The 11,549-nt window shown below is 40.5% G+C and overlaps 1 protein-coding gene across 6 annotated transcripts in view; it reads right to left on the bottom strand.

Annotated features, from left to right (window-relative positions):
- Positions 1 to 11,549, bottom strand: part of RNF180 (ring finger protein 180) — a 75,999-nt gene that overhangs the window by 17,905 nt on the left and 46,545 nt on the right. For all 6 annotated transcript variants that reach the window (XM_004937275.5, XM_004937273.5, XM_015277602.4 and 3 more), the window contains 2 exons: positions 4,518 to 4,743; positions 1,611 to 1,736 (listed from right to left, as the gene is read on the bottom strand). In XM_004937275.5, coding sequence (XP_004937332.1) covers positions 1,611 to 1,736; positions 4,518 to 4,743 — 352 coding nt within the window. The remainder of the gene's footprint in view (positions 1 to 1,610; positions 1,737 to 4,517; positions 4,744 to 11,549) is intronic.

The following is an 11,549-nucleotide window of genomic DNA, read 5'->3' as shown; positions in this document are numbered from 1 at the left end:
TAAATGATTGTAATCACTTTTTCTTTAATCCACAATTTTGGAATCAGATTACTTTTGGAGATTTTCACTTGGTTTATGAACTTTCTGTGATTGTGTAGTGTTTACAGAATGCAATTCCAGTCTGGCATTGCATACCAAAGGTTACACTTCAGATATTGTTAAATTATAGGTTTTAGACTTGAGTAAGTATAACAGACTCCAGTGAGACATATTTGCTATCCAACTGTCCTATCAAAAGGATATCACCTATTTTTAAATCTATTTAATGACACAGCTATTTGGGATGTTATTTTTATTGTGTACTTACATTCTTGAAGTTGCCAATACTCAAAGTAATTGAGTAATGTAATGCATTTGTTTATTTCAGAAAGTAAAATTTTAGAGGCAGATTTTAAAGAGACAATGTTAACAGTACACCAATACTTCAGTTGTTGCTGAGTGATGGGAGCATGCCCACAGCTAGGCAGGGCTGCTTGGTGGGCAAGAGCAATTGCCTTTATGGCGCTAGGGGGCAGGACAGAGCCAGGACAGGTGGCCTGAATTAGCGAAGGGGTTATTCTGTACCATGTGACATGGCGTGGAAGGTTATAAAGCTGTGGGAGTTGGCCAGGGACAGCCAGTGCTTGAGGGCTGCTGGGTGTTGGTTGGCAGGTGGTGAAATGTTGTGTTGGTAGCAGGGTGTTGGTTGGTGTGCAGCTGTATTATGACCCAGGCATTGGTTGGGTGGGTGGCAATTATGTGCCACCACAGAGATACGTATCACAACAGTTTTGTTCCTGTTTTCTTTTTGTGTCTTAGTAAACAGTTTTTACCTCAACCCACAAGTTCTATTTTGTTTCCAATTCTCTCCCTCATCCCACTGGGGCTGGAGGAGGGGTGACCAAATGCAGTATGGTGTTGAGCTGCTGCCAGGTTAAACTACACCACCACTACACCTGCTAGATATAAGCCAGATGAAAGAGCATATTCCAGCAAATTTCTTCTTGGACAATGCTGAAGTGTATTATAAAGAGGCAGTTATCCTCATATCTAAAATTCCATGTTTTCATCTCCTTCTCTGCACCACCATCATGTCCTTAAAAAGCTCTATCTTTACTCCATTTCACATGTATAAAACAAAATAAAACAGTGCATTTGGTATTATTCTGAATTTTAATATGAACTTATTAATAAAAGAGACCAAGTTTTTCAGGGTGGTCTTTATTGACTGGACTCCAAATTGGGAACTTTTTATCAAGAGCAATTTTCTTTCTTCCATCTTGCAGCCACTTTTTTTTTTTTTTTTTTTCAGAACAGGAAACCACATACAATTATCCTGATAATGTGCATCAAATTAAAGATTTAAGAATAGATTTATACACACAAATTGCCTCTTTGAAATTTGCAGTGTATGTTTAGATCCAGAACACTAGGTATGAATCACAGAGGGAGAATTTAACTCAACTACAACAATCATTCACTGCTGGTTTCCTATAGCACAGATTAGCTAGAGACTTATTTCCAACTAGTGTATTCAAGACTGAACGAAGCCTAGGAAGATCTTCAACAAATACAGATACTAGGTCTAAAAATTATTCTTGTCTAAAATGATATGTAAGAAATGTTCTTACCTTCAAAAACTCTGAAAGCTTTCTTGCAGCTTGGTAGAGGCCATTTTGCAGAATTAGATTTTTGAAAACTTTCTTGTAACTTCAAATATTCCGTAGGGAAAAAGGACTTGGTAGAGTTGTTCAATTCTACAATAATTAATGGGAAACAACATATGCATAAATGCTGTAAACATAGCAAAAAATTGTATACGGCTCTGCAACAAAATAGAAGTGCTTTGTCTACTGTGAAATACTTTTTCATAATTGTAACATCTCTTCAAGTTTTTATGAATCAGAAACCCTACTTTCCAGACATAGCAAGAACAAGATTTAAACACCCTGTTGCCTCAGAAATAAAACGTTTAGAAAAGATGATGTCAAATGCTAACAAAATGAAATACATAACAAATCAGTTTATTTAATTTACAGGCCTATGATGACTTCTATGAATCTACTGGTCTGCTTGTTATGTTCTTTGTTTTAACACTGTCACTCAGTAACAGACGGTAATGCGGAGAAAGGAAAAAAAGGAAAAGTCTAAAAATTATTTTGAACATTTTTAAAATACAGCATTAACAGGAACATTCATAGAGTGGTTTATGACAGGTTGTAAGAGTTGATCATAACCTATGAATCTCAAGAGCTTATTAGCTCATGAAGATGTAATTTCAGTTAATCTCTACATGGTCTGCAACTCAAAACTGGGAAAACCGACCCATCCAGAGAAATAAAAGAATGGAAAATAAAGTTTAAAAGCAACAATGTTTTCCTACTACAAAAAAGAATTGATCTGATGATAGCAGACAGAGTTGTCAAGTTAGTAATTAGTGTGAAAAACTTAAAAAAACACAGTTTTGATTGCTTAACAAAGATTCTACCTTCTAAATGTCATGTCTCCAGATAAATACTAATAATATCGCTGCTGCCACAACTCCTTGCACGTCTTAAAAGAAAGAAAAGGCCCTTCAAGGACCTTTGAAAAAGCTGATGTACTATTACTTTATTCATTGCAACTTTTATTTTCAAGGATAGAAAAGATAGAAAAGACTCATTTGATGTAGGCAACAGGACAGATGAATCACAGAATCATTGAATCATAGAACAGTTTGGGTTGGAAAGGACCTTTAAGATCATCTAACTCCAACCCCCTTCTATAGGCAGGGACACCTGCCTGTAGACCAGGTGGCTCAAAGCCCCATCCAGCCTGACCTTGAACAAATCTAGGGAGGGGGCATTCACAGCCTCGCTGGGCAATCTGTTCCAGTGTCTCACCACTTTCATAGTAAAGAACTTCTTCTGGATATCTATTCTAAATCTATCATCTTTTAGTTGAAGATGATATTGGTTTCCCCTCATCCTGTCACTATATGCCTTATGAAAAGTCCCTCTCCAGCTTTTCTGTAGGCCCCCTTCAGGTACTGGAAGGTCACTCTAAGGTCTCCTCGGAGCCTTCTCTTCTCTAGGCTGAAGAGCCCCAGCTCTCTCAGTCTGTCCTCAGAGAGGTGCTCCAGCCCGCTGATCATCTTCACGTCCCTCCTCTGGACCATTATGTTGTGATTGTGTATGTACATGTACAGTTTGAAGTGCTGCAAAGTCCTCCAGATACCACAGAGGTACTTTATTGTAGTGGAATTTCATTTGTGGTGTTTGAATTTACCTTTTAAAGCTCCAGGTACAGATGACCTATTTCTGCTGCTCTATATAAGCCAACCATTACTCACCATGTGTTCCTACCACTTAAAGTCATGAACACGAGAGAGAAGAGCGCAGAGGCCAGGAAGAGAGGATTTAAAAAGATGGGAGAATTCTGTAGCTCTGCCAAACTTTATTTTCACTTGTAGCAGAATTAAAATCATAAAACCAAAAAGGTTTTTTTCGGTAATTAAGTTAGCCATTTAAAAATACCACTGGTGAAGTATTTTGAGACAATGTATATTTGTAATGCTTGAAGTTTGTAAGATTCCTTCAGCAAGAGGAAACCAAGGAAATACAAAATATCAGAATATCACTTCAAATATCAAAAAGGTTTAAGCCTGCATGAAACAGTCCTAGAAAGAGTTAAATGCTCTTTTAACTTTTAACTTAACTTTTAACTACATATTTACTCAAATCTCTTGAGATTCAACAAAGGTAAGTGTGGGGTAGTGCATTCCTGGTGGAATAACACCCTGTATACTGATACAGTCTGGGGCTAATCTGCTGGAAGGTAGCTCTGTAGATAGGGACATGTGAGTCTGGTGGACATCAAGTTGACCATGAGCTAGCAGTGTGCCCGTGGCCAAGGTCAGTGGTATCCTGGGCTGTATGAGGAACAGCATTGCCAGCACGTTGAGGGAAGTTATCTTCTCTGTCTACTCTGTTCTGGTGAGGCCTCATCTGGAGTACTGTGTCGAGCTCTGGGCTCCCGTGTACAAGAGAAACACGGAGCTCCAGGAGAGGGCATAGCATAGGGCAGTTAAAATGATGAAGGGACTAGAGCATCTCTTCTATAAGAAAGGTTGAAGAAGCTGGTCCTGTTCAGTCTGGAGAAGAGAAGGCTCAGGGGAAATCTCATCAATGTGTATCTGAAGAGAAGGTGTCAAGTAAATTGGGCCAGACTCTCCTCAGTAGGGGCCAGTGTTAGGATGAGAGGCAATGGGCACAAACTCAAACACAGGAAGTTCTGACTGAACACAAGAAAAAACTTTACTATGAAGATGACTGAGTGCAGGAAATGGCTGTCCGAAAATTTGTGGAATCTCCTTTCCTGGAGATATTCAATAGCTGTCTGGACACAATCTTGGTTTTGCTTTAGGGGATTCTGGTCAGACAGGAAAGGTTGGAGTAGATGATCTCCAGAGTTCCTATCCAGCATCAACCATTCTGCAATTCTCTGTAACACACAAATGAAAGTAATTTTCTATATTGTAAAAACTTTCAATTTGATACCTGTTTGGAAAAAGACTCTGGCAATTGTAGTACGACACAGTGGACATGGAGTGCTGGCTGGATTGTCTTTGGCAAGCATCCTTAAGCATGGTTCACAAAAGATATGGTTGCACGGGTAGCACATGTAAGGATTGAAATAAACATCCAGGCACACTGCACAGAGATAGCTTTCCTTATCTCCTCTGAGTTCAGGCTCATCGTCTGTATGCAGATTATCATTTGCAGTCTGCAAGAAGAAAAAGAAAAACAGCTCATCTCATAACTATTTTGGATAAACTAATCAGCAGGAAAGTGTTTTAAGTAATGGTTAAGAAGTCAGTACACATTGGTGATATTAGTTTTTAATACAGGTTACTTTTAGTGAGGTGATGAAACATATTGGTAAGACAGGAATGTCACAAGTATTCTAATAGGAGGAGAACAAAAATCATATGAGAACAGTAAAATAAAGAAATAACAAAAGCAATAATGTTGAATACAGCTGCAATGTGGTCACATTTTTTTTTTAAATAAATTTTAACAGCATACTTACAACTTTATTATGAAAATAAATGGATACTTTCCCAAGAAAGGCAAAACAAAACTAATATCTAAAACTAAAAATAACCTGGATGTTGTTCTTCACTTGAGAAGTCATTAGCGAAGTGCATGCTTCAGCATGAGCAATGATTCACAATTTGAAGCAAGCCACAATTTTATTACTATAACTCAGAAACTAAACCTTAAAGTAGAAAGTTCAGTTGAGTCAGGGATTTCTTGCAGGCTCCAGCATGCACACTTGACATCCTAAATTGGCACAACTTTAAACTCGGTTTGAAGGTGGAGGGAGATAATAGCAAGCCTGCCCATAATAAGGTATGGGACAGCATAGCTGGGTTAGAGGTACAGGGTGCTAGCAGGTGTCTCAACCTGCTGCCCTGACATATGCTAGCAACACTGCAGCATACTTGAAATCTTACGACAATGAGCCAGGGACCACTGAAGCAACAAGAGAAAGCAACAGGGAAACTCAAGGAAAACACTTCAGAGGAATCAAGGAGTTATCCTCCAAGAAGGCAACAAGGTTGGCTCCCAGATGAATTGCCTCTACATGCAACGCATGCTGCTTGGGAAACAAACAATAGGAGATGGAAGCCACTGTGCAACTAGCAAACCATGATGTAGTTGCTGTCACTGAAACCTGGAGGGATGATTCCCATGGCTGGAATGTGGCTATCGATGGGCTACAAACTGTTCAGAATGGAGGGGCAAGGAAGGAGGGGAGACACTGAACTCTACCTCAAGGAAGGAATAGAGTGTGAAGAGCTATCTCTGAAGAATGGCTGTGAGCAAGTCAAAAGGTTTGTCTGAGAGTTACAGATCAAGACAACAAGGGAGCCTTGTGTCTTGGTGTCTACTAAAGTCCATCTGATCAAGCAGAACCTGCTGATGAAGGCTTCTTTCTCCAGCTACATGTGGCACTGAAATCATAGGCTCTCATCCTGCTGTGGGGTTTCAACCACCCTGACATTTGCTGGAATAGTAGCACAGTGAGCTGCAGGCAGCCCAGGAGGCTCCAGGAATGCATTGAGGACAACTTCTTTAGCCAAGTAAAACAAACATCTCCACAAGGGGAGATGCAATACTGAACCTCTTACTGACCAACACACATGAACTGATGGGTGAAATCAGAATTGGAGGCTGTCTGGACAGTGGTGGAGTTCATGCTCTTGAGAGATATCAGACAGAGAAAGAGTAAAATCAGGATGCTAAGTTTTAGGAAAGCCGAAGTCCAGCTCTTCAGGAAGTTAGTCAACAAAACACCCTGGGAAAGAGCCCTCACGGACAAGCTAGGCTGTGTACAGGCAGGGTCAGGAAGGCCAAGGCCCAAATGGAACTGGACTTGGTAAGGGCTGAAAAGAAGAACAAGAAAGGCTTCTACAGGTACATCAATTAGAAAAAGACAGTTCAAGAAGGTGTACCACTCCTAGTGAGCAGTATAGGCAGGCTGGTAACAATGGACAAGGAGAAGGCTGAGGTATTCACTAACTTTTTTGCTTCAGCCTTCACTGGCAACTGCTCTTTGCATATCCCTTGAGTGGAAGGGTCTTGATCAGGTGCATCCCAGAGTCCTGTGGGATTTGTCTGATGTAGCTGCCAAGATACTCTCAATAATATTTGAAAAGTCATGGCATCAGGTGAAGGTGAAGTCATTTGTGAATGGAATAAAAGGAAATATCACACCTACTTTTAAGAAGGGTAGAAAAAAATAGCACAGGGAACTACTGCTCTGTCAGCCTCATCCCTGTGCTGGGGAACACCAATAAGTAGGTCCTGCTGGTAGCTACACTAAGTCATATGGAAGAGAGGGAGGTAATATGTTACAATCAGCATGGCTCAACCAAGGGCAAGTCTTGCCTAAGTCTGTGACTTTCTATGATGGCATAACTGCATCAGTGGACAAGGGAAGAGCCACTGCTGTCATCTATCTGGACTTCAGTAAGGCCTTTGACATGGTCCCCCATAACATCCTTCTCTCAAAATTGGAAAGATGGTTGGACACCATTAAATGGATGAGGAACTGGTTCCAAGATCATACCCAAAGGGTAGTGGTGGCCAGTGTCTCAATGCCTGGATGGAGATCGGTGAGGAGTGATGTTCCTCAGGGGTCAGTACCAGGATCAATACTCTGTAATATTTTCATCAGTGACATCGACAGTGGGACTGAGTGCACCCTCAACAAGTTCGTAGATGATGACAAGCTGAGTGACGTGATTAACAAGACTGAGGAATGATATGCCACCCAGACATATCTAGACAGGCTCAAGCAGTGAGCTCAGGAGAACCTAATGAATTTCAGCAAAGTCAAGTGCAAGGTTGTGGCAATCCCCACAGTATGAGCTATGGGTTGAAAGGATAGAGCACAACCCTGCCAAAAAGGTGGATAGCAAGCTGGACATAAACCACCAATGCACTCTTGAAGCCCAGAAAACTAACTGTGTCCTAGGCTGCAACATAAACGTGGTCAGCATAGCATGAATGATCCAAGGGACGAAATGCCTCCTCTACAAGGACAGGCTGAGAGAACTGGGGCTGCTCAGCCTAGAGAAGAGAAGGCTCTGGGGAAACCTGCTAGTGGCCTTTCAGCATCAAAAGGGGGCCTGTGAGAAAGAAGAGGAAAGACTCTTTAGCAGTGTCTGTTGTGATATGACAAGGGGAAATGGTTTCAGACTAAAAGAATGGAGATTTAGATTGAATATAAGGAAGAAGTCTTTTATAGTTAGAGTAGTGAAGCATTGGAACAGGTTGCCCAGGGATGTGGTGGATGCCTTGTTCTTGTAGACATTCAAGTGGTCAGGCTGGACCAGGCTCTGAGCAACCTGATGTTGTAGATATCCCTGCTGCCTGCAAGGGAGTTGTAGATGACCTTTAAGGGTCCCTTTCTGAATGCCTCTTGCTCAAGCATTGCTCTGTATCTACCTCCTTGGTCGCTCTTCGGAAGTCCTTACATACTGATATTTAGAATACCTCATGATACACTTCTACTCAATAAATATTACTTTGTGCTGAAGTAACTGCTTGATTTGCATTTAATTTGCTTGACTACTAGTTGTACACTTCACAGGCCACTTTTGACACTTGTGGGCCATGGCAGACAACCACTGTCTGATGCTGGTATAGCAAATATTAACAATAACTATTATTTTATGCCTACTGTGGACGTGAGAGTCTCCATGCTGATTTCAGGGATGATTACATTTATAGCTTGCTGGTTTGGATTTCTGTGTTCTCTCATTACTGTCAGCCAGCTGTTGCCTGGAACACTGACCAGTGAAAATAATGAATAGGCTCTAACAATATGGATACTGTGGAATGCATTTAAGAACACAAATAAAAATATTTACCTAGAATTTATCAGCTCTAGTAAGTAGTAGTCCTATCAGACTGTCTCAGCTCTACATGACCTGCTTTTTGGAACAGCTGCCAAAGCGCTTAGAGATTCTGACCTGCTGTGACTTAAGTGCATGGAGACAGCTTGGGTTTAGCACTGTCTCCAATCATAAGATCATGTGAAACCTGGAGTGTCAATGCATATGTGGCTCTTAGAACACTTATCTCAGCATTTATTACTCCAGGTTTCTCCATTCCAGATCTGAGATGGGTCCAGAAAACGTTTGCATGTACTGAAATTTACTGAAAATGCAACTAGCCTGTTCTGATGCACAGCCAGTGTAGTCTGTCTGGGACTATTATTTCTAGTTCTGAGCTGCAGGAAAACAACTGTGTCATATTCTGGGGAAAGCTTGCCCAAAAGAGTGTTAGAAAAGCACTGCATTCCACCAAATCAATTACTCTGTTTAACCCAGACTGTCCCTATACTTACAGCACAAATGCCCCACACCTGAACAACATGGTAAGAGATCACCGGGAATTGACTGCCACTAGATAATTTTAAAATGAAGGAAGCCTCACAGCACAGTTTCATTGACATAGCATGGAAATGACACTGGCACAGGAAACAAGGAGTGCAGTCACAGCTTGATACATGACACAGATGACTTTGGTAGAAATAAGGAAACTCTGATACGTTGTGACCAAAACGTCCCCCCCAGTCCCAGCTCCAACCCACAGAACTCTGCTATGTAAGGATAAAATCATAATTAAAAGCTAGCATAAATCCAGAAGTTGTGGAGTGGAAGCAATTTTTGCTGACTGATTTTGATGAAGGCTGACTTGAAAGGAAATACATGATGTGTAGTTGAGCTATCTCTCTCAGGGGCTGCAACTTAAACTGGTGGCACCTCCAGACACCTACTCTCAACTTTTGAATTTTTTTTTTTTTTTTTCCCACATAACATCCCTTTGGCTAGTTTAGGTCAGCCATCCTGGCTGTGTCCCCTCACAGTCCATGTGTACCCCCCATTTCCTGCACAGGCAGGACAGTACAAAAAGCTGAAATATCCTTGGTTCTGTGCAGCTACTGCTCAGCAACAGCTAAAACAGTGGATTTTTCTCCCAAAGCCAAAACACAGTATCACACCATAGCAGCATAGAACCATAGAATAGCTTGGGTTGGAAGGGACCTCAAGGATCACGAAGCTCCAACCCCCCTGATGCATGTAGGGCCACCAACCTCCAGATCTAATACTAGACCAGGCTGTCCAGAGTCCCATTCAACCTTGAACACCTCCTGGAAGGGTGCATCCACAGCCCCTCTGGGCAGCCTGTTCCAGCACCACATCACTCTCTTGATAAAGAACTTCCCCCTGATATCCAACCTAAATCTTCCCTCCTTCAACTTAAAATCACTTCCCCTTGTCCTGCCATTATCTACCCTTGTAAAGAGTTGACTCCCCTCCTGTTTATAAGGCTCTCTTTAGGTACTGGAAGGCTGCAATGAGGTCACCCTGCAGCCTTCACTTCTCCAGACATTATGAAATAAAAATAAACTCTGTCCCAGCTAAAGCCAGGATAACAGTGCACAGAGAACAACACGTGCACCAAGACGACAAACAATGAAGAGAAAGCCTTAAGATGAAGCAATTTAGAATGCTTTTAAAGTTCTTTTAAATGTCCATAATTACAGAGAATGATAACCAAGAAAATATCGGTTCTGCAATTCACAATTACTTTGCAAAATTAACTGCCTGAAATAAAAGCTGGAAAAAGCACACACATAAAACTGTATTTCATAGAAATATTACGCCAGAAAAGATTAATGATCAAAGATTTTTGAAGGGCTCTGAAGCTAAGCTAATGAACCTAAACATTACAGAATACTTCCCATATATTTCACTTTTTAATCAGAAGTATAAAGATACCTATGAATGCTTTAGCAATGTAAATGTAAGTCCAAATTAATTAGCAGTTGACTTATTCTGAGTACATAATAATGTAGCAATAAATTGCCCTGAAATGATAACAGAATATGACTATACATGCCCCATAGGGCTACATTCTCTAATACTTCTAACAAAGAGTTAAAACAAAAGAATGATGTGTTAATTGAGTTACCAACAGCAAAGGGTATTAACTATGTCTACTCCTTTTCAGGGGAAATTTCAGGGATAATCCATTCAGCCCAGACATGTTTTTATCTGGTGACTATTTTGTAGTGTTGTGGTGCTAAGAATGAGAAATAATCTGTATATGGGAAGTGCTAAGAAGCACAGTACTGTGCTGTATGGTGGACTAGAAAAACTCCTAGCAGTGTGAAGTGCTGGCTTAAGTCAGGTAATGCACATTACAAAATAGCTGGGCATTATGCTGAATGAGATTGTGTAAGAGTGATGGAGAACTCTGTGGAATGAAGACTAGGGAAAAATACATTGTTAGGGCATAGATCATCAAATACACTCAAAAATTCTTAGTTAGCGCTTAAAAAAAGTTATCCATCCTTACCATAAAGCTTTGCAGATCCCATTCCAGACTGCATTTGTAATATAATATAATGACAATTTTTTTCAAGATAATGACATACATAGCAATCAGATTAGGTTCTATGTAGATTTGCTAGGAGGAAAAAAATCTTGTTCTGTCCTTGTATGCTTAGTGTAAAGGTGGATAAATTGTAGTTTCTTTGCAGAAGCAACTACTTCTCTGCTTTCTTACACATACAGTACCTCAAACAGTACCTTAAAATGGGAACAGTGGTCTGTGAGACAAGAATACATAAAGCCACTTTCTTGCGTTTACAAGCCAGGAGGAAGACCTGATTTGCTGCACATTTGGGTACCTCACATTTTGAATGCGTAGTCTCCTTTGTCTCTTGGAACCTGTTCCTTTGTCTGTTCCCTGCTATTCATAAACTGAACATAAATGATACCACAGATCTGCAGCTCTAAAGACTTCATTCGTATTATATAATCGGAACAGTACACTAACAGTCTGAAAAGTTTGAAAGAATGAATATAGATCCTCTTTTGTACAGAAATAGATCAAGAAGAAATAAATACCTGGTTATTATTCGAAAAGAAACATCAGTTGTTTTAGCCTAATTTCCTACAAAAATACAGCTCATTAGACTGCCGTATCTGTCAGGTTGTCCCACAA

The sequence above is a fragment of the Gallus gallus genome, chromosome Z (assembly GCF_016699485.2).
Source record: "Gallus gallus isolate bGalGal1 chromosome Z, bGalGal1.mat.broiler.GRCg7b, whole genome shotgun sequence".
NCBI classification, from domain to species: Eukaryota; Metazoa; Chordata; class Aves; order Galliformes; family Phasianidae; genus Gallus; species Gallus gallus.
The sequence above is the reverse complement of the archived record's forward strand: the minus strand, read 5'-3'. Positions and strand labels throughout refer to the sequence as shown.